General features: G+C 44.1%; 1 protein-coding gene across 6 annotated transcripts in view; it reads left to right on the top strand.

Moving 5' to 3' along the window:
• The window catches only part of ABCC5 (ATP binding cassette subfamily C member 5), an 82751-nt gene that overhangs the window by 26325 nt on the left and 32829 nt on the right, over positions 1 to 23597 (top strand). For 4 of the 6 annotated variants that reach the window (XM_005675201.3, XM_018047353.1, XM_018047350.1 and 1 more), the window contains exons 6-17: positions 727 to 960; positions 1111 to 1284; positions 2072 to 2219; positions 4280 to 4428; positions 4829 to 4936; positions 9209 to 9565; positions 16841 to 16912; positions 19135 to 19259; positions 19378 to 19450; positions 21043 to 21246; positions 22126 to 22269; positions 23054 to 23156. In XM_005675201.3, coding sequence (XP_005675258.1) covers positions 727 to 960; positions 1111 to 1284; positions 2072 to 2219; positions 4280 to 4428; positions 4829 to 4936; positions 9209 to 9565; positions 16841 to 16912; positions 19135 to 19259; positions 19378 to 19450; positions 21043 to 21246; positions 22126 to 22269; positions 23054 to 23156 — 1891 coding nt within the window. Of the gene's footprint in view, positions 1 to 243; positions 287 to 726; positions 961 to 1110; positions 1285 to 2071; positions 2220 to 4279; positions 4429 to 4828; positions 4937 to 9093; positions 9566 to 16840; positions 16913 to 19134; positions 19260 to 19377; positions 19451 to 21042; positions 21247 to 22125; positions 22270 to 23053; positions 23157 to 23597 lie in introns of all 6 variants that reach the window. The other 2 variants (XM_018047358.1, XM_018047362.1) reach the window with 2 other exon arrangements.

Consider the following 23597-nt stretch of genomic DNA (forward strand, 5'->3'; position numbering starts at 1 on the left):
TGTGTGAGTGTGTGCTCCGGCGTTGCAGGACCTCAGAGCTGGAGGTGGCACTCGGTGGTTCTGGGGGCTGCTGCCTTCCCTCCCTGCAGGTGGTGTTAGACATGTGCTACCTGAGGTAACATGTTTTTGTTTTTGGGAGGGAGTGGGGCATGGGGGAGGGCCCGTGGGAGGGGCTCTGGATTGTGGATAGTCTGCTTTGTTTGCTTTCTTCTGTACTATTAAACTGCTGATGTTTATTTTCAGGAATGTTTTGCAAATGCACTTCTCACTCTTCCCCAGTCCAACTGTAGGTACACTGTTCCTTTTTATCAAATAAGCACGTTTGAAACGATCCAAAAAAAAGAAAGGTCTTAATTTCATGTAAAGAAATGTATCATTGTGTGGAGATACTGGAATAAGGTCAAATATATACTTTTTAATGATCAGTGTGTTGAGAATGAATTTCAGCTCATGGACAGGTTTATGTTACATTAGAAAGAGTATTAGTTTTGATGGTATCCAAAGGAAGAGAAGTTTCAAATTAGACCTGTTTCCTGCAAAATGCCCTGCATAAGTTGCCGAGGGTGGGCCATCAGCAATAATTGGTCCTCCGAGAAGGTCTTTCTCTGCTTAGGCACTTGTCACTATACAGTGGAGATGCCTTCTCTTTCTAACTTAACATAAAACTGTGGTGTGGTGTGTGGGTGCGGTGGAGATGCTGACAGCAGTGTGTGTTTCTCCCTGTAGGCCTTCGTGGTGAAACACCTCCTGGAGTACACCCAGGACACAGAGTCTAACCTCCAGTACAGCTTGCTGCTAGTCCTGGGCCTCCTCCTGACAGAAATCGTGCGTTCTTGGTCACTTGCACTGACATGGGCGTTGAATTACCGAACTGGGGTACGCTTGCGGGGAGCCATCCTAACCATGGCGTTTAAGAAGATCCTTAAGCTGAAGAACATTAAGGAGAAGTCTGTGGGTGAGGTGAGTGAGGGGTGATGGCTTCAGGGCAGAGAGAGAGCTCCCAGCCTGGGCTTTTTCCTTCCCTGGAGCCCCTGCTCTGTCCTTTACATTCCTGCTGAGCCAGCATCTATGTCCTTGCAGTGTCCACTCACCGCTGTTTGTATCTCGTAGCTCATCAACCTGTGCTCAAACGACGGGCAGAGGATGTTTGAGGCAGCTGCTGTTGGCAGCTTGCTGGCTGGAGGACCTGTTATTGCCATCTTGGGCATGGTTTATAATGTAATTATTCTGGGACCAACAGGCTTCCTGGGATCAGCTGTTTTTATCCTCTTTTATCCTGCAATGGTGAGTAAGCCTTTTTACTGTATTTTGGCAGCTTCTCCACAGATGAATTACTTCTGTTGGGCTGTATATAGTTGACACCTCTGAGGTATCACATCTTTGATTGGAAAGTTCTTTAAGCAGGTACCTGGTTTGGAAATGTCTGGAAAGAGCTAAATAGTGTACAGTCCATACAGGCAGAATTTTGACTTCAGAGGAAGTTGGATGTCATTAGAATAAAGGCAGTAGCTCCTACGTGAGATTTAAAAAGAGAGTGTGAGTGAGGAGAAGGTCAGCAGGTGAACTCTGCCCCCAGGTAATACAGGAACTGTTGAGTCACTCCATTTCGAGCAGATGCTAACTGATATAGCTCTCCTGCTTTCCTTTGGTACCCTCGATGTCTCTGATTATTCTGAGGGCAAATACTTGCGTTAACTTTCTTCCAGAGGAATGAATCAAGTACTATTATTATTTAAGAGACCACTTTTATTAAAAGGCAGTACAGGGACTCCCCTGGTGACCCAGTGGCTAAGACTCTGTGCCCCCAGTGCAGGGGGCCCAGGTTTGATTCCTGGTTAGGGAACTTGATCCCACATGCCCCAACTAAGGATTCCACATGCCGCAAATAAGACTCGGTGCAGCCAAATAAGTAAATAAATAGTAAAAATATTAAATTTTTTAAAAAAAGGCAGTACAACTACAGGATGCTCACTTTTATAATAATCTTAAGTGGATTTACTTCCCAGAAAGAGTAGACACTTCTTAATTCTAAATAAGCTCTGATATGGCATGACATTGTTTTTCCTTTCAGATGTTTGTTTCACGGATCACTGCATATTTCAGGAGAAAATGTGTGACCATCACAGATGACCGTGTCCAGAAGATGAATGAAGTTCTCACCTATATTAAATTTATTAAAATGTATGCCTGGGTCAAAGCATTCTCTCAGAGTGTACAAAGTGAGTTTAAAAACTTGGTGTATGTATATTGGCTTCTTTGCTTTCTGAGCACATTAGCTACTGGGAATCCTAATGTTGTAGGATCAGAATATCATATGTTCTTATAATATCCTATGACCATTATGTTGATAGGGATCTTAGAGACTGTCACTTATGACCTCGCCTCGTAAACGAGAAAACTGAGACCTGACTTTTCCCAAGATAACTCAGCTGGTTATGAGGAACTGATTCAGTTTCAAAACCCCATATCTATACTGTCACCCTGCCTGTGATTTTCTGGTCTGGACATGAGGCCATCACAGAAAACAGTAGCAAGTGGCTGCTGAGAGCTCCACTTCTGCCCCCTGCCCCCCACTCTCTGGGTATGTGTGCAGTACGAGTAGGCAGGTGTAAGAACCTGGGGGTGGTGCTGGGAGAGGAGCTGGGCCGGGGTTCGGGACAGCTGGACTCTGGGCCTCACTCAGTAGTTTTTAAGTTTCTTTTCAAATAATTGATTTGTGTTGAGTCACAAGGTTTTCAGTGCCTGGCCCTACTCTGATCCATAAATTCAGTGCAGACATAAGCATGTTGTACGTAAATGCCACAAAGTTTGGAGGAATAATTAACACCTTAGCTGGGCATTCCTAAAGATCTTAACAAAAGTTGAAATCTTGGGCCTTAAAAAGTGAAATTTAAGAAAAAATATATTTAAAGGCACTTTAGAGTTCAAATGAGAAGACATAGTTACAGTTAAATTTAATTTAAATATAATAGAAATGCCTGTTCATCAACCATAATCTTATAGTGAGCTAACCTGAATATGTTCCAATTAAAAATTTGGTGCAACTTTGGGTTGAACAGAAGAAATACAGTGTTCAGATTAAGGAAGCTGTTTTATTTTCACTGCTTGATTTGTTGAGTAAACCTTCAGGGACACTCCATAAACTTTATTTATGAGTGGTCATCAGAAGGAAGCGACCACTCAGAAGTTCCAGCAATGGATCGGGCCCCTTCTTTAACTTGTGAATTTGTTGCCAATAGAAAACAACAATTGGATGCTAACAGGATGTCTGCCAAGCCTGTTGTTGGCAGGGTCACCACTGATGGTCCCTTCTGGCTCTCGAATTCTGATTTTCTCAGTTTTCTAATCTTCTTTCTGAGATTCCACTCATCCTTCAGCTCCTGACTTTGGTATCTTTACCTGTGTGTATTAGCTTGAAAAGAGCATTCTTGCTCATTACAGATTTGGGTGAGTTATGTGATAAATGTTAAAGCAATGAAATGAAATTTTTTTTAAAGTATGGCTTGAGAGCTGGCTCTTATATATTTCTCAGTGTTTGGGACAGTGGTAATACCTTTAAGGTCAGTGTGTAGCCTCTCAAAAGAATTGCTTCTGTGTTTGAAAATGTTTTGAAAAGACTTCACTGCATTATTGTCATACTTCCTACTCTGTGGTCTTTTGAACTCCATGGTTACTCTGTTAATAAGGTTGTTAGTTTTGTAGATATTTAAGAAAAGTCATTCTGCTTACAAAAATTGTATTTTATCTCATTCATCTTCTTTCAGTCATTCTTACTGCTTTTTTGTGTGAAAGCCTCTGTCCTAGCCCCAATATACAGTAGGCACCCTAGTAAATCTTATTTCCTTTTTAATTCTCCATTATTGTTGTGTAGTCTTCCCTATAAGTACTTAAGCTAGAAATGAACAACAACCAGATAAGCAAACGTAACTGCCAATAGCAGACATGATTAATGTGTTCATTCCTTCTGAACATAAGAAATTTGCAAAAAGAATCAGACCAAGGCAGAAGGTGATTATTGTACTGAGAAGTAATGGCTTTTCTGTTAGATTCATTCCTATGACTTCATCCATTTCAAACCTCAGGCTTGCATACCAGCTTTCAGGATTAAATTATAATTGATGGTCATATTGACCTAGTTTTTGCATCGTAGATGTTACAGGGCCCTTTTAAAACCCATGGTGGCCAAAGATCTACCAAGTTGTGTTTGGTGACAGATAAGCAGTATCCCATAGTTTCTTTCGACTTGCTTTTTAGCAACTGCCTTGCTTTTTTTCCTTAGAAATCCGAGAGGATGAGCGTCGGATGCTGGAAAAAGCTGGGTACTTTCAGAGCATCACTGTCGGCGTGGCTCCTATTGTGATGGTGATCGCCAGCGTGGTGACCTTCTCTGTTCACATGACCCTTGGCTTTGATCTGACAGCGGCCCAGGTCAGTGAGCTTGGAGACATTTTAGAAACACCACATGTAGAGATGCTCTGGTCCTCTTATTACTAGACTTGGATTTTTCACTCATGCAGTTAATCCACATGGAAGAATGGAGATTTAGCCCCAGTGCTCAGATAATGTATGGCTTGTTTTTAGTCAGCTCAGCTTTGGGTTAATTCTGAAATACAGATCATCAATTGATTTAGATTCACTGAGAATTTTAATTGGAGGTCTCATAAAAATTCGATCTTTAAAAAAATGTATTGGAAATATATCTGACTCATACCAACGTTTGACAGTCAAGCTGTAGCCCTCCTTAAACCTGAGAGGAAATTGATGATGTTGTGTTACTTTAGTCACAGAGCCTCATCAGGCTCAATTTCTCCTCTTTTCCTATTTTCAGGCTTTCACAGTGGTAACTGTCTTCAATTCCATGACTTTTGCTTTGAAAGTTACACCGTTTTCAGTAAAGTCCCTCTCAGAAGCATCTGTGGCTGTTGACAGATTTAAGGTAAGTGGCTCCCTTCGCCCCCTTCCATGTCAGGATCTGTCCATGGCAAAACTAACTGCTGCCTTTATTCCAGTGGGCCACATGGGCTGGCTACACTTGATGTTTTTCACCTTTAGCCTTTTGGCAAGTTGGTAAGAAAGAAGTCAGTGAGAGACTCAGAGAGCCTTTCCATAGAAATACGACTCTTTACATTTTACAGACAGCCTATGTAGTTCTTGGCTCCCAAAATTTCATTGTTCCCCTTCAGAGCTAGTCTCTTTTGTCTGGACTTAACATGGATATTTGTTATAATTTACTGGGCCTTTAAGTGATTCAAACCTAGGCAGTTAGAATGATCAGGAGACTGTCAGCTTTTTCTCACCTTGATCTACATCTACCTTTACCAAAATGCTGCTGGTCATAAACTCTTTTTGATTCTTTTTTCTGTCCTGTATGTTGGTCATTCATGGTACAGGAAGTGCAGTGACATGGGAATAGTATAAAGCTAGACCAAACTGAGAAGTTTTTTCCTTGCAAGGGATTAGTTGATCATGCCTTGACTATGTTCTTTGTGCTTTCAGAATAACACAAATACATAACACAAATATATACAAGATATATTTGGGAGGGTGGAGGGAGATAGATATTTGCAAATGGTTAGTACTTAAATGAAAACAAAAAGAAACAGCACCTGTGTGGCTGGATTCCCAGCTGTTGGCAAAGTGGCTGTTGACAAAGCCACTGCTGAGAGTAGCTCCTGCTAATCCTTCTTGGCTGCTGAGAGCAATACAAAAGTAAGGTTCTCAGCCTTGTTGGTCAAGAAAGGTAGTCCTCAAGAATGTGCCCCCCCAGGCCCAACCCTCCATCACCCCAACCTGGTTGCTAGAAGGCCAAATTCCAGAGCCACGTGAAAAGAAATGGTTTAATTGTAATCAGAGCTTTATTTTGCAGAACCCACAATGTCTAGCTTTGACGAAGGCAGATTTTTTTTTAATTGAAAAAATCTTAATTGGATTTATTCAGTGATTCATGAATTGGGCAGCACGCAGTCTAGTAAAGAGAAAGAGCTCTGAGGAGCTATACAGAATGAAAGGATTTACAGGCAGAAGGGACCGGGAACAAGGATGTTTTCCTAGGCAGAAAACTGCATTGGTTATTGTGAGGTTACTCTCCTGTAGGGGATAATAGAGGTCTCTCCGGAGAAGGCAATGGCACCCCACTCCAGTACTCTTGCCTGGAAACTCCCATGGACGGAGGAGCCTGGTAGGCTGCAGTCCATGGGGTCGCAAAGAGTCAGACACAACTAAGCTTTTGTTTTCATGCATTGGAGAAGGAAATGGCAACCCACTCCAGCGTTCTTGCCTGGAGAATCTCAGGGACAGAGGAGCCTGGTGGGCTGCTGTCTACGGGGTCGCACAGAGTCGGACACGACTGAAGCGACGCAGCAGCAGCAGCAGCAGCAGCAGGGGTCTCTCAGGCATGTTTCCTAGCTAGTGCTGATCAGGTGATTCCTCACTGACTGGTTTAATATTCCATTCCTGGGAGAGGTGAAACTGTAGTTAAGTCCTAGTTTGGGGGTCGCCATCAGCAACTCTATTTGAGGCCTGTTGTTTTTAACACCCCATAGGAAGCAGACCAGAATTGATCCTAAATGGATCAATTTCCTCCTAAAACAAAAACAACATTTTTGATAGGATTCAAAACCAGGGCCTAGAGTCTCATAGTGTAATATTCAAAATACCCAAGATACAATCCAAAATTTCTCTACATACAAAGAACCAAGAAAGTTGGAAAACACTGAGATGACCTAAATGTTGGAATTATCAGAAAAAGACCTTAGAAATGAAAAGATAGTCTCAGCAGAGAAATAGAAGAGCTAGAAACTAACCAGATAAAAACTTTTACACTGAGAAAATATATCAATCAAGATTTGAAATATATTGAATGGCCTTAAAGATAGATCAGTTGAAATGATCTGTAATAATCAGAGTGTTCACCTCTAAGGCAGATGTTTTGACCATTAATTAGTCCCCTGTTTGTTTCTCAGTCTTCTTTAGTGAATGGCTTTGGTGACATTTTGGATGAAGAGATAGGAATTTATAGTGTAGATTTGTTCACTCCTCCTATTGTTTCTCGAGAGCTCGCTTTTCACTTACTAGTGAGAACTTATATTGGCAGATGGCTTTTCACACTATAGATCCTTCCTCTACCCAGGAAGTTTCAGAGTTAATAATAGAAGCAAAACCACCCACAGCTCTGCTATATACCCCATGAGAATAAGTCGCGTTCTGGCTAGTTCCTTTTGTCAGTCTTCTCCTCCTCCCCCGCCTCTACTTCTAGGAGGATGATAACTTATAGAAAGGCAGTGAGCAGCCGCCTTATAACTTTTCTGATAAGACAGTCACCACTATAGTGTTTCTGGGTTTAGCCAATAAAAACACAGTTAAAACCCAGTTAATAACTGCATGAGATGTACTTAGAGTAAAAGATTAGTCATTGTTTATCCTGAATCAGGATTTAGCTAGGTGTCCTGTATTTTATCTGGCAACTCTACGAGTGGTCCCCTCTTCTGTTCAACAGATACACTCCAATTTGATTGTTTCAATGACTGAGAGTAGTGTCTGGATGGTCATCATCCTCTGGTGAAGCTAAGGTTTATGGGTGATGTACCTCTAAGATTCTTGCCTGGCAGGTGCAAATCCATGTAGATATGAATTCAGGTGCGTGGGGCCCTTGTGTGCCTCAGTGTGTCCGGGCAGAGTGGCTGAGGCTGAAGTCCTCCTGGGAGGAGTACGGGGCTGTAGGGAGCCTGTGGGAAGGGAAAGTGTGGACAAGCTGTGCAAGTCAGAGGCACTAGCATAGTTTTTATAGTGCATAAGCCCTAAGAAATCCTTTTAGTAACTCTTTAGGGGAGAGAAATGACGGGAATTCTGTCAGCATGTGGTTCGGTCTGTGAAGGTGGGCAGAATATTTGGCATGTTATTCTCAGCCCAGTCTTCTCAGGAAGGCTCTGAACTAATGAAACCAATGGCTCTTTTCAAACAACTAAACTTTACTCTTTTTTTAAAGGTTGACCAAGTGCAAAGATTATCCAGATTTAGAAACATGACACTTCTGGGAAGATGGAGGATTAGGAGTGGGTAGGAGATGTGGCAGTTTAGGAGTGGAAAGACCAAGTTTAGGCGTTTAGGATTTAGGAGAAGGGGCTTGCTCTCAGGCAACGGAATTATGTGGTACACTTAATAGCACCTGCAAACTTTAAAGGGCTTTTAAAATAGTTAGGGGTTCTTGGTAATGAAGTGACTAAGGAAAGAGTCCTGCCACTAAAAGTTATCTTTTTTCTAAAGACTTTCTAATGTTTAAAAAAAAATTGTTTAATCATGTTGGGAATCCAACTGGTATAGCATCCTGTAGAAAAGATCACTTAGTTAAGGGAGGTGTCAGAAGTGGGTTCAAAGTCATGGGCCCCTGTTGGTTCTGGGCAGAGGTTTATTATGGTCAGTGTTTCCAGTGTAATTTCCAAGACATTTAGCTTTTCAAGCATTCCTCTTTTCTTCCCCTGACATGCCTCAGTGGGTTTGGGGAATGGGTGGGAGGGAAAAGTCTTGCTTTCTTCTCAACGGGGTGTCTGAGGGAGATACCTTTCCCTTTCATGCAAGCCCTTTGTTTGAATTCTCACAAGTTCCAAGGTCGGACTTGAAAGACATGAGAACTTGTTCTTGAGAAGATGTACTCTGCTGTCAATCAAACCTTAGGTACTCCTTTTTAACTGGAGAGAGCTAGGGCTGGTCATCAGCTCACTTCAGCCTATCCCTGTGCCATGTGGTACGTGAGGAAAGTGCCCAGGCTTAGGAGCCCTGCAGGAGTGGTCTGGATGGCAGAGTGATGAGGGTCAGGGCAGGAGAGCAATGTGCCCTTTGGTTTTCCCGCTTACATTTTACTGCCTACCACTCAGCAGCTCCTGAATGAGAACAGAGGGCTGCAGACCAGTCAGTTAAATATCCCTGGTCCTCTTGAGAGTGGTGGAAAAGGAAAGAGGAGTTTAGCATGTAACTGGTAGCATAGAGTGTAGGCCGATTGAGGAGGCCCCTGTCCTTCCCAAGGTGTCCCCACATTCCCGTGACCTCTCCATGGGCCTGAGGCTGGGCTACACTAATGAGCTACCTTTTGCCCTTCAGCTTCCTTCCACTGTATAGCCTGATGTGTTTTGCTACGTGAGTGTACGCCCTAGGCTTGTCTCCCTGGTCTTGATCCAGTGTCTCATCTTTGCACCTCTCTCACAACTCCTATCAGAGTTTGTTTCTAATGGAAGAGGTTCACATGATAAAGAAAAAACCAGCCAGCCCTCACCTCACGATAGAGATGAAAAATGCCACCTTGGCATGGGACTCCTCCCACTCCAGTATCCAGAACTCACCCAAGCTGACCCCCAAAACGAAAAAAGACAAGAGGGCTGCCAGGGGCAAGAAAGAGAAGGTGAGGCAGCTGCAGCGCACTGAGCATCAGGCGGTGCTGGCAGAACAGAAGGGTCACCTCCTCCTGGACAGTGACGAGCGGCCCAGCCCTGAGGAGGAAGAGGGCAAGCACATCCACCTGGGGAGCCTCCGCCTGCAGAGGACGCTCTACAACATCGACTTAGAGATCGAAGAGGTAACTGTCTCCCGGCTGTCCTCTGGGGAGAGGGGGCTGCTACCGGTCGTTTCGGCAAAGTGCTTCATGGCTGGGAGTGATTTTGCACTAAAGAGCCAACCTGGCCAGGTCAACTCTAGAAGGGATTCTTGGGAATTTAACACTAGAAATGAATAACAATAGAAATAAATAATAGAAATGCTCTCATGAGATACTCATTTTGTAAACAAGGAAATGAAGCATTCAAGCGGGTTTTCCACAATCTTGCCCTGAGTAGATTTGATTGTTATGTGTGAGCTGTAATAGTGATTTCTTATTATAACTCTGTGTGAGCTGCTCATTAGTGCTGGGCTATGCATAGCACAGAACCTGGCGTAGGTACTCCCAGTGGTGCTGTCATCAGCAATTCTATCGTAACTTTATTTTTTCATGAAAGTAAAGGCCATTATGGTATATGTGTTACAGCCCAGGACTAGAGTCTCTCAGAAGTCTCCCTATGAGGAGTGACTACCAGACACTCCAGCTTCAAGGCTTAACCTACTGAACTATGACTGGGGGCCAGCAGTGTGTTGAGGACTGCAGCATCCAGAAAATCCCAGGGGTATATATATCTGCTCACTCCACAGCCATTTGTCTTTAAACTTTTTATTTTGTACTGGGGTACAGCCAATTAACAATGTTATAATAGTTTCAGGTGAACAGCAAAGGGACTCAGCCATACATAAACATGTATCCATTCTCCCCCAAACTCCCTCCTATCCAGGCTGCCACATAACATTGAACAGAGTTCCTTGTGCTATACAGTAGGTCCTTGTTGGTTATCCATTTTAAGTACAGCAGTGTGTACATGTCCGTCCCAAACTCCCTAGCTATTCTTTCCCCCCACCCTTCCCCCCTGGTGATCATAAATTTGTTCTCTAAGTCTCCACAGCCATTTTGAGTGCCATCTGTCTGTCAGGCACTGTTATAGAGCATCAGAAACCAAAATCCATGCCCTCCCAGATTTTGCCTTCTTCTGAGCAAAGGCAGCTGGTAAACAGGTAAAGGGGCTACAAAGAAAAGGGGATGAAGGGCTTGATGGACAGCGAGCAGGTGTCACTGCAGTTTAAATAGAATACTTGAGGGAAGGCCTCAAACTAAGATTCTGCATTCCTCAGAGCACAGCCAAAAAAAAAAAAAGTGATAACAGGCATGATGCTTTTGTTTATTTATTTTTTTTTTACAAATTGAGGGCTTCTGTCAACCCTGCATCAAGCAAGCCTGTAGATGTTTTTTTTCCAACAGCATTTGCTTACTTCATATTTTTGTTATGTTTTGATAATTCTAGAAATATATCAAACCCTCCATCAGAGAACATTACGACTCATTGAAGACTCAGATGATGGTTAGCATTTTTAAGCAATAAAGTGTTTTTACATTAAAATAGATAGTGTTTTTTCTTAGACCTAATGTAATTGCACACTATATAGGCTAAAGTATAAAGTTCAGTTCAGTTGAGTTGCTCAGTTGTGTCCAATTCTTTGCGACCCCATGAATCGCAGCACGCCAGGCCTCCCTGTCCATCACCAGCTCCCAGAATTCACTCAGACTCACGTCCAACGAGTCAGTGATGCATCCAGCCATCTCATCCTCTGTCGTCCCCTTCTCCTCCTGCCCCCAGTCCCTCCCAGCATCAGAGTCTTTTCCAATGAGTCAACCCTTCGCATGTGGTGGCCAAAGTACTGGAGTTTCAGCTTTAGCATCATTCCTTCAAAGAAATCCCAGGGCTGATCTCCTTCAGAATGGACCGGTTGGATCTCCTTGCAGTCCAAGGGACTCTCAAGAGTCTTCTCCAACACCATAATTCAAAAGCATCACTTCTTAGGCGCTCAGCCTTCTTCACAGTCCAACTCTCACATCCATACATGACCACAGGAAAAACCATAGCCTTGACTAGAGAGACCTTTGTTGGCAAAGTAATATCTCTGCTTTTGAATGTGCTATTTAGGTTGGTCATAACTTTCCTTCCAAGGAGTAAGCATCTTTTAATTTCATGGCTGCAGTCACCATCTGCAGTGATTTTGGAGCCCCCCAAAAATGAAGTCTGACACTGTTTCCACTGTTTCCCCAGCTATTTCCCATGAAGTGATGAGACCAGATGCCATGATCTTCGTTTTCTGAATGTTGAGCTTTAAGCCAACTTTTTCACTCTCCTCTTTCACTTTCATCAAGAGGCTTTTTAGTTCCTCTTCACTTTCTGCCGTAAGGGTGGTGTCGTCTGCATATCTGAGGTTATTGACAGTTCTTCCGGTGCCGGGGTCCAGCCCCGGTGGATCCAGGGAACTCGAAGGGTGGACGGCGTTGGCGTGGAAAGACTTGTTTGTTTATTAATGTAAGATTAGATTAAGAAACTATAGTGTAGTAAGAAGGTTAAGTGGAGGAAGAGGGCTGAATAGCTTGGTTTACGCGGAAGGCCAATAAAATTCCAGACAAGGAATTTGCACCATCTACGTTGGGCCACCGGCGCCCACTTGAATATCTAAGGGTGCCTCGCCTTAAGCTCCCTTTCGTGCGGGTCTTAACAGCCGGGGCAAGTAAGTAGACCTGGCGAGCCTCCGCGCCCCAGATGGAGATTCAGCCTGAAGTTAAAGTAAAGAGCAGAGAGAGGGAAGGGGAGAGAAGAGGAGAGAGAGAGACATGGGGGGAGCCAGAGTCCCAAGAAACCAGGCCGAGAGACTAGTTCGAGAAACTGGTCCGAGAAACTGGCCCCCGGCCCCTGGCCCCCATCCTTTATTGTTTAGAAGGCCTTTTATACTTTTGATAAAACACGGAGATCAATGGGTAATACAAAATTATGTAGCATTCGCAACCCAGATTCTTTCCGTATATCATTTTGTATACAAAAGGTCTCAGGTGATTTACATTATCTTCTGGCCAAGAGGCTTGTTAACACTTTTTGGCTCTCTTCCTTAATGAATGTTAATTTTGTTTCCCCTGAAGTGTTTTTCTTTAATCTGCATCTCCTTAACGCATTAAAGTTACATCTCTATAGAACAAAGGTGCAGTGGGATATAACAAAGAAGGTACTTAACTCGAAGATCTAATGTTGCTAATACCAGGTCTACTACTTGTTTTTCTATATACCAACTATATCTAAAAATAAAGGATATGAAAGTTTGGCAGCAAGCATTGACTCAACAAATGAAACCTTTAATCAGTCCTATTCTAAAGATTTTGACTCTTCGGAAGCCCCTACATTCCTAGGATGTTTTAAGCTTCCTGTGCCTCCTGCGGTCAGGAGGCCTCAAACAATCACACTCGCAGAGTCCTGCAGGCAGGCTAGAAAGCCATCGGAGGGGTTTTTTGGATTGAAACACTCTTTCAAATGCAGAAGACTAAAGCCCTGACTTGACTTTTTCCAGAAAATGTCAGAAGAGTGGAAAAGCAGAGCACAAAAGCCGGCAGATTTTTGTTGGGGTACATGCTTAGGAATTTCCAGAGGGGTCCCTGAAGTCTGAGCACGCCTTGCGTATGTCAGCTTCCTGCCTCATGACCTTGTCACGGGCGGGATTCCTCACACTGGCTCCCGGCATTCCGGCAATCTTGATTGCAGCTTGTGCTAGTAAACATAACTAATACAAACACTGGGAAACCAGAACGTTTGTGTGAGTCACTTTAATGCGATATTTGCTTTACTGCAATAATCTGGAGCCAGACCTGCAGTATGTGCAAGGTATGCCTGTATTTGAGCAAAGATTTGAAGGAATGGGCCATGAGAATACATGGAGGAAGAAGAGCATTCAGGCAGAAGGAACAGAAGCACGAAAGCCCCGTGTGTGTTACCTGTGCTTTTCACAGGAGCAGAGTGAGTGTGGGAGAGAGGGGAGGGTGCTGAAATCAGAGAGGATAGGGGTGCCAGAGCCTTCGTAATGACTTCTGCTTTACTCTGAATGGATAGAAAAGCCACTAGAGGGATTGGAGGAGAAGAGTGATGTGATCTGACTTACAGATGCAGAGAATCATTCTAGCTTCTAGATTCAGAAGAGTGTAGGAAAACAAGGAGTGAAGCCAGGAGAACCAAGGAAAAGCATTGGTTTTCTGGACTGTGGTGGTGGTGACAGAGGTGGTAAGGAATGTTCATCTACCTCATTGGAAGTAGTCTTCAGGGGTTCTAATGTGGTGTGAGGCATGTTGTTGTTCAGTCGCCTAGTCGTGTCTGCCTCTTGCGACCCCATGGATTGTAGCACGCCAGGCCTTCCTGTCCGTCACCATCTCCCGGAGTTTGCTCACGTTCATGTTCATTGCATTGGTGATGCCATCCAGCCATCTCATTCTCTGACACCCTCTTCCTCTGTCCGCAATCTTTCCCAGCATCAGGGATTTTTCCGGTGAGTCATCTGTTTGCATCAGATGACCAAAATACTGGAGTTTCAGCTTCAGTCCTTCCAGTGAATATTCAGGGTTGATCTCCCTTAAGATAGATCTGGTTTGATCTCCTTGCTATCCAAGGGACTTTCAGGAGTCTTCTGCAGCTCCACAGTTCGAAGGCATCAGTTCTTTGGCATTCTGCCTTCTTTACAGTTACAAGCTGGAATCAAAACAGACGGGAGAAACATCAACAATCTCAGATATGCAGATGATACCACTCTAATGGCAGAAAGTGAAGAGGAACTAAAGAATCTCTTGATAAGGGTGAAGGAAGAGAGTGAAAGAGCTTGCTTAAGACTAAATATTGAAAAAACTGAGATCATGGGATCTACCCCCATTCAGTTCAGTTCAGTTCAGTCGCTCAGTCGTGTCTGACTCTTTGCAACCCCATGAATTGCAGCATGCCAGGCCTCCCTGTCCATCACCAACTCCCGGAGTTCACTCAGACTCAAGTCCATCGAGTCGGTGATGCCATCCAGCCATCTCATCCTCTGTTGTCCCCTTCTCCTCCCGCCCCCAATCCCTCCCAGCATCAGAGTCTTTTCCAATGAGTCAGCTCTTCGCATGAGGTGGCCAAAGTATTGGAGTTTCAGCTTCAGCATCAGTCCTTCCAGTGAACACCCAGGGCTGATCTCCTTCAGAATGGACTGGTTGGGTCTCCTTGCACTCCAAGGGACTCTGAACAGTCTTCTCCAATACCAGTTCAAAAGCAGTAATTCTTTGGCACTCAGCTTTCTTCACAGTCCAACTCTCACATCCATACATGACCACTGGAAAAACCATAGCCTTGACTAGACGGACCTTTGTTGGCAAAGTAATGTCTCTGCTTTTGAATATGCTATCTAGGTTGGTCATAACTTTCCTTCCAAGGAGTAAGCGTCTTTTAATTTCACGGCTGCAGTCACTGTCTGCAGTGATTTTGGAGCCCCCAAAAATAAAGTCTGACACTGTTTCCACTGTTTCCCTATTTCCCATGAAGTGATGGGACCAGATGCCATGATCTTCGTTTTCTGAATGTTGAGCTTTAAATTTTTTCACTCTCCTCTTTCACTTTCATCAAGAGGCTTTTTAGTTCCTCTTCACTTTCTGCCATAAGGGTGGTGTCATCTGCATATCTGAGGTGATAGATATTTCTCCCGGCAATCTTGATTCCAGCTTGTGCTTCTTCCAGCCCATCGTTTCTCATGATGTACTCTGCATATAAGTTAAATAAGCAGGGTGACAATATACAGCCTTGACGTACTCCTTTTCCTATTTGGAACCAGTCTGTTGTTCCATGTCCAGTTCTAACTGTTGCTTCCTGACCTGCATATGGCAAATAGAAGCGGAAAAGGTGGAAGTAGTGACCAATTTCCTCTTCTTGGGCTCCAAAATCATTGTGGAAGGTGACTGCAGCCATCAAATCAGAAGACAATTGCTTCTTGGCAGAAAGCAAGGACAAACCTAGACAGTGTGTTGAAAAGCTGAGACATCACTCCGTCGATAAAGATAATAGTCAAGGCTATAGTCGTCCCAGTGGTCACATATGGTTGTGAGAGCTGAACTGTACAGAGAGGCGTGTTACACAGATCCAGAGCTGTACTAAAGGGAAACAAAAAGCTCCTAGCTGTTGGAAGTTACAGACAAGAGGGAGATGGATGAGACCACATGAAACATGGCCAGCATGGCTCATCATTGGAGGGCGTGCAAGTCAGTTTTTTGACTTCAGTTACCTTTTAACAGCAGGCTTCTTATTTAATAACAGTTATCTTGAGGCAACTCTATTATATTGCTAATCAACTCTATTAGAGGATTATTTCTTGTAATCAGATAAAGTTTACTCTCTTCTTTCTATCTGTTGACCCTCCTTCTGCCCTTTACAGTCCATGTTCACATGACAGACGTTTAGCTATTATTCCCCCCAGCCCCTCTCTTTAGGGAAGAGGAGGGAAGTTAACATTTGCCTGATGTCTTCTGTGTCCCAGGCACTTGCTTCACTGTTGACATCTTCTTTAGCCACCGTGTAGTCGTCAGAACAGAGTTTTCTTTGTGTTAACCTGCCTGACCAGAGCAGAGTCTAAGCCTGTGACTTGGTCTCTTTGTAACCACTGGTTTGTAATCTCTCAGCCCCCTGGACCATGTCAAAAACTTTGTCAAGAATACTTTTATAAGACCAGTCTGCCTCCAGAATCCGTGTTCTTTCCACACCACCACTCTCCATCCCCTTCCTCCATGCCAGGCTTGAGGCGATAGAGTGTTGCTGAACAAGTGGGCCTGTTAAAATCATCTGTCTGTTCTTAAAAACTGTTAATACTGCCCATGGAGAACTCATCATTTTGCCTGGGGATATTCAGTTAATCACAGGCTTGGTTTTCTACTTTCATGTGGGATTGATGGTAAAAATATGCCCTTAGATTCTTGGGAATGTTTTGTAGAAAAATGGAAACAACAGTGCACATTGCACATAGTTTTTATTGAAAATGATTTATAGACCCTGAGGAAAAAATCATATAAAATAAAATGAAAATAAAATGATTTTCAAGAGTCCTGTCCTCTCTTTCAAAACCATCAATAAAAACAAGCAAGTTATCAAAAAGCATGGGTTGCCAACAAAGTAGGGAAAGGTTTGGGCCTTTCTAAAAGTGATGTGGGACCCCTTAATGCCCGTGGCATATTTAAATTTTCTAAAAGGCTTACACAGCTATTACCTCAGTGCATCCCCACAGAAACCCTATGACATGGGTGGCTGATGAGGGAGAAAAGAGGTAAGTGACTTGCTGGGTCCTCAGGACGACAGTTCCCATAGTGATGGACTGCCACTAATGTTTTTTTCCTCAAAGAAATCCAAAGTCCTTGACATGAATGGTCAGTATCCTTTAATGACCTTCCTCTCGCATGTGCTTTGTCCAGGGTAAACTAGTTGGAATCTGTGGCAGTGTGGGAAGTGGAAAAACTTCTCTCATTTCATCCATTTTAGGCCAGGTAAGATTTTGTTATTGTCCTGGGCATTTTCTGCTTCTTTCTCTGGATTCTGCTTAACAAGAGTCTCAGGAAAAATAAGCTTATTTCCTGAAGAGAGTCAGGAAAGGTGGAAACAAAAGGACCCTTGGTCTGTATCATGCTCCTGCCACTCCCCGCCCACTCTTACCCCTTAACAACAGCATTGTATCTGGGATGGGATTCAGCGGGACCCATGGATACCCAGCTCACTTGTTCCTCATGCCTTCTTTTATTCAGCATGTATTTATTGAGTACCGCAGGTGTGCCAGACAGTGTGTTGGGGAATGTCAGAGGTCAGAGACTGACAAACTACAGACTGCCAACAAATGGACCAGCCTCAGCAACCTCCCTGTCAGAGAGAGGGCCTTCAGGATTTGATCTAGCAACAAAGACCTGCTCCATTTTCAAGCTAACCACTGAAAGAATTATGCCCTCGAGGAGTTCATGGTTTGGTTGGGGTGCTAGGCCTTCTAGACACACTAGCACAGCCCAAGGCAGTGAGTGAATAGTGCTCAGAGGGCCCAGAAGTCAGCATTTCAAGTAGGCATCATCCAACTAAGACAGATTGTCTTCTACTATGTTTTAGAACCAAATAATCAGGAGTATAAAGCAAAACCCCATGTGCTTCTAAAACTTGGATTAAACGAGCTTGGCTTAGATGATTGAGATGAGGATAAATGTAAGATTATTCCTGCTGATGGATGAGGTCCTCTGAGTCATTTATCCATGTTGAAGAAATAACACAAGGGATTGGGGAAGATTTTCATGTAGCATCCACTCTATGGGTTATTTTGTCTTGTTCGGCATCATTGTCACAGTTGGTGGAGCAAAGGTGTTCAGGGTGGTCTGAGGAAAGCGGCATCCAAATCATTGGGAGGGACAGCTCCCCACCCCTGCCCCTTCTGGCTTATGAGACTGTGCAGAGGTTGGGCTCAGCCACTGGTGTTTGCTAAGAGCCAAGAACCTCCTACATAATTTCTGGTCATCAGCCAAATTTCAGGGCCAGTGATGAGAGACACAGGCGGACTGAAAGGGAGGATTGGTGGGCAGCAGTGAAATTGAAAACTGAATGGGTCTTTGCTTCTGGATCAAATCCTGACAGAGAGGCAGGGGCTACTTGTCAGCCCTGCTTCTTTAGAGTTTAGCTCCTTATTGGTGGTCTGCAGTGTGGGGTGTTTATTCTGTAGCAGCTGGAAGAGCTGGATTTCCACAGTAGACCCTCCAGGTTTCTGAACACTATGCATGCCTTATCTGGGAGAGTGCTTACCTGTGTGTGGGCAGTTGGCAGTATGTTACAGTCTTGTGTGTGTCCGCTGTGCGTTACTGTGTTTGAGAGGACAAGCTTGTATGTGCATTGGTTAATGAAACCGTTTCAAGCTGTAGTATTCATAACCCAAGACAAGCATCTACTGTTAGTCCCTTCGAAAGGAACCCTAATAGAGAGTAAAATGAGTAAATTGATTCATGTCAATCCCTGCAATTGAAAACATAATTCAAAGCACACAGCTTATCATATAATCTCTTCACATCAGAGTGGAAGGTCTGTCACCATTATGTAAATACTCTATGCTGCTGCTGCTGCTAAGTCACGTCAGTCGTGTCCGACTCTGTGTGACCCCATAGATGGCAGCCCACCAGGCTCCCGTCCCTGGGATTCTCCAGGCAAGAACACTGGAGTGGGTTACCATTTCCTTCTCCAGTGCATGAAAGTGAAAAATGCTAGTTGATGTCTAACTGGAATTTTTCCCCCCTCTGGTCCTCATTTTACAAAAGCAGCTGACCTAGCCAACAGCCTGGATTAATTCTGTAGATGAGTTGGTCTGCCCTCATCATGAGGCAGGGACTAGCTCTAAATCCTTGCAGCATCCTCCCCAGGGGAATTCTGCAAGCACTTTCTGGGTTCCTTTAATTAGAACAGTTTGCAGTTAGGAAGAAAGGATGATAAAGTAGCTTATGAGCTGCTGAATGAAATTTTCATTGATTCAAGTCATGGGTTATGCTGGGCTCCCATCACACATAATAAGCAAGGAGAACTTTGATTTTCTTGACTGCTGTGGAACAAAGGTGAGAGTGGGATTTGGATTCCAAAAGCATCCAAGGAAACCGACTAGACTGTCAACTCCCTTGTGGAACGTGGGGGGTTCTGCTGACTCCGGGTGATGGCTTTGCGTTGTGATGCCATTGGATGGTGTCTCTTTCCCTAGATGACACTTCTAGAGGGCAGCATTGCAGTCAGTGGAACCTTCGCTTATGTGGCCCAGCAGGCCTGGATCCTCAATGCCACTCTGAGAGACAACATCCTCTTTGGGAAGGAATTTGATGAAGAAAGGCAAGGAATGTTTGGTTTCTGTCGTGCTTTCCTCTTGGCCGTGGGAGATGCAAGGCAGCCCAAGTCAGCAGGCTCTACCCCAACCATGCCCCTGACTGGGTCTTTTTGTGTCCCTCAGATACAACTCCGTGCTGAACTGCTGCTGCCTGAGGCCTGACCTGGCCATCCTTCCCCACAGTGATCTGACAGAGGTACTGGCCTTCTGCCCCTGGTGGGCCAGGATGTCTAGCAGAGAGGATTCTGGTAGTTGGGGGCAGAGCTGTGCTGGAACTGCCTCCTAGGCATGCACCTTAAATTGTGGGAGAAGAACTTTCACTGGAGTTTTGCTCTCATTGGGACTTTATGTTAGGGACACGTTTGTTCCTAAGGGCAGGGATAGCAACATTGCCTATTTTAAGCACATAAATTTCATGTGTTGTGGATTTTAAACAAAATCCCATTGTTGGTGAACAGTTCATATTTTCTGCACTATTCATATTTAAAACCATTATTCAATCATATGCCTGTTGAGATTCCTTGAACTTTATTCTTCCAACCTCTTTTTACTCGTGTAACTCTCTAGAGAGCCGATTCCCTCTAGAAAGAAAGAGGCCTTAACATAAAGCTGCCTTTCATTGCTTCTCTGCCCTTGAGTAGTTCCCCGAGGCTTGTCTTTGGAACTGGCCCTCAGTGTTAATGCTCATCTTCCATGACCTGCCCTTGAGGTCTCTGAGGCTGACTTTTATTCAGTTGACTTCCGTTTAAGCCCTCAAACCAGATTGGAGTGGTTTGATTAATTTACTGGGTCTCAGATTCCAGTCCCCTGATTAGCAGCACATCAGCAACATCACTGCAGACTCTCAGCCCCACCAGAGACCTGAATCATGACTCAAGAGGTGGGGCCTCTCGGTCCATTTTAACAAGCCCTGCAGGTAATTTGTATACATGCTCTTATTTGAAAACCTCTGAATTAATTGAATTTTTTTTTTAAGGACAGCATTAAAAAAAAAAAAAGCCAGTTACTGTTTGACAATCAATTTTGTTTTTTCACTTAGTAACATTTATTAAGTGCTTGTTATATGCCAGCTGCCTGTGCAGAAGCTTCTGGGGGCACTGGGAATATAAAAGAAAAGGACAATAATCTGTAATCTCAACAAGCTTACAATTGGGAAAGACATACTGACAAATAGGCACCAAATAAGGTGATGAAAGAGTCCTCTTTCTTTTGGGTGTTAGTGGAGAAGGGGAGGGTAAGCTTCACAGAGGAGAGGATGCCAGAACTGAGCAGACAAGTACAGGAGAAGGCACGACAGTAGTCATGCGTGTTCATAATGGACACACAATATAACTGAGCAGACACACCTGCTCAGATCCCAGGGTATAGAAGGGGCATTGACAGTGGAGGCTAAGAGTTGCTGGAAAGCCAGTTGGTAAAGGGCCTGCTTTGTCAGCCATGTCTGGGGACTTAGATTCTATCCTTTAGGACTAAGCAAGATGGTCAGCTTTGTGTTTTGAAAAAGTCATTCTGCCCATGGAGAATGGATTGTAATGGGGCATCCAGAGGATGTGGTAAGGCTCAGACACAGAGTTGGTTAGTAACCAGATGGTTGTGGGAGAAAACGAGGCATTTGGGTTGATACCCCCAGTTCTGGGCCCTAGAGGATACAGCGGCATTCCATCCAGGAGGGGAAGTGAAGAGAAGGAGCTGGTTTGGGTGGAAGAGAGGAGAGGTGACTGAGGCAACCACTGAGTGTCGTTCTAGATTTGAACTGGAATCTTCCTTGTGCTTTCTGGGCTCCTATAGATTGGTGAGCGAGGAGCCAACCTGAGTGGCGGGCAACGCCAGAGGATCAGCCTTGCCCGGGCCTTGTATAGTGACCGAGACATCTACATCCTGGACGACCCCCTCAGTGCCTTAGATGCCCACGTGGGCAACCACATTTTCAACAGTGCTATCCAGAAGCATCTCAAGTCCAAGACGGTTCTGTTCATTACCCACCAGTTACAGGTATGTGCTTCCTTCCCCAAGCTACCCACCTTGACTTGGGCAGTCAGAAACAGGGAGGTGGGCTTGGTCCAGGTACCTTCATGGGGCTCCTTGAAGTCCCTGGAATCATGGTGTTCCCTTCCTCAGCAAATAGCCTCCTGGCTCATTGTACCAATAAAGCTTGTTGTACCAGATGGCCATCTGAATCAGAGATCCTTGGAGCATGTTAGCTTCTGCATATAAATCAGTAAGTAAAAGGGCTAAGAGGAATAGGCTGAAAATGGAGTCTGGGTAAGAGATAGTTTGGAAAGCATTCTGTTAACATCTATATGTGAGTGGGTACTGTTTAGGAAAAACAAGCTGTCTCACTCTGTCATTCCATAACAAGCAGCCACTTCAGAGAGCAGATCAAGGAGGTTGCCATCTGCTTTGCTTATGTTGTCTAGTTTAGGGGGCTAACCCCCCATTCTGCCACAGAAAGTCCAATTATGTGTACTTCTGCGTCTAGTAAAGGGATATAAAGTTTAATATAAGACTGTGTGGCTTCATCAGCAGATTTATATCAAAAACTGGAGAACCTGCTTTTTGAACTATATCACAAGACAGGATAAACTCAAGCAGGAGTTCTCAGTCTTAGCTCTCTGTTGGAGGGGCCTGTCCTGTGCATCCCTGGCATCTATCTACCAGATGGCAGTAGTACCCCCCTCCCCCCCCCCACCAAATTGTAACAATCAAAAATGTCTCCAGATATTGTCAAGGGTCCCCTGTGGGGGGCTTGGTCCCCTGGGGGGGGGGGGCTTGGTCACCTCCAGGTGAGACCCGCTGAAGTAAGGTATAGGTGTTTGGATGTATTTGCACAAATAATCAGCCACACTATGTTGTCCCTGTCTTTGTCTCCAGTACCTGGCTGACTGTGATGAAGTGATCTTCATGAAAGAGGGCTGTATTACAGAAAGAGGCACTCATGAGGAATTGATGAATCTAAATGGTGATTACGCTACTATTTTTAATAACCTGTTGCTGGGAGAGACACCCCCAGTTGAGGTAAGATTTGCGTGGTGTGTGTGTGTGTGTCTTTTTAGTGAGAGACAGATGTTACCATAGTGAATGATGGAGAAATCTCTACTGAACTCATTGTCTGTGTCTTGCTGGCAGGGGTCTTGTTTTCCAGTGACCAGACTACTATGCTTTAGTCCACACACTGGTTCTGTTCTAGGAGGGCAGGACTGTGGGACTAGAGAACCAGGGTCTTCTGTCACTGAGAATTCATCAGTAAGGCAATGACAAGGAAAAGGATGTGGGCTCCGTGTGTGCTATTGTTCAGTCATAACTCAATTTCTTAAACTCTATTAAATCCTAACCAGAGCATTACGAAAGCTCCTTTCTTAACAATCAAATGAATAATGTGGCAGGGAAGAGACATTAAATCCTGCATACATTTGAAAATTATCCATGGTGTCTTGGCTGCCAAGTTGGCACTTATTAACTAGCACCGACTGTGTCCCAATTACTGGTTTAGGCACTTTATAGATGTCATCCAGCTGATACTTTGCACAAGTTAGAGTGGATAAGAATAGCATAAAGTCTACTGTGTTTGGAATTTAGGTCTTTAGTGACTTTGGGGAGAGCAGGGTCTATGGAATGGCCGGAACCCAGACCTCAAAGATGTCAGGAGTTAGGGAAGTTACATAACTTAACTTTTAAGCAGTTGGAATGTCTCTTTTCAATAAGAGCAGCAACTCCATGGATGATTTGCTAACATGTCCTTTGGACATTTATCTGAATGGCCATATCATGATAACTGGAGACACTTTTTTTTTTTCATTAGATTAATTCAAAAAAGGAAACCAGTGGTTCACAGAAGAAAACACAAGAGAAGGGTCCTAAAACAGGATCAGTAAAGAAGGAGAAAGCAGTGAAGCCAGAGGAAGGTAATGAACCTTTTTGAGAATTGTCATTAAAGTTTTTGCTTTTGTTTTGTTTTGGCATTTTATTTGCATATATGTATTACATCCGTAGAAAAAGGATCCCATGGTTTTCCCTCTAGTGTGTTTTCACACACTTGCTTTTTGATGGTCCATGATGCCAGATAAGATTGTCAGTACAATGAAAATGATGGGATGGGGGCTCCCGTTTTTCCACATATTTGAGTTGCCCATCATATCTGGGGCTGATCCTTCCTCACTTGTTTAACCTGCCCATGAGGTTCACAGTAATTTTCCCAGCCCTGTGATCATCAGTTAAATTTGCCATTATAACCACACTTCACCATCAAGTCAAAAGCCTGATGATGACTGTGGCACATGGACTGGTAAGAACCTGGTGCTTGCCTCTCTTTTTGGCATTGATGATGCTCTTGAGGTCATCAGCCA

Source organism: Capra hircus, chromosome 1, assembly GCF_001704415.2.
Source record: "Capra hircus breed San Clemente chromosome 1, ASM170441v1, whole genome shotgun sequence".
In the NCBI taxonomy this organism is placed as follows: domain Eukaryota; kingdom Metazoa; phylum Chordata; class Mammalia; order Artiodactyla; family Bovidae; genus Capra; species Capra hircus.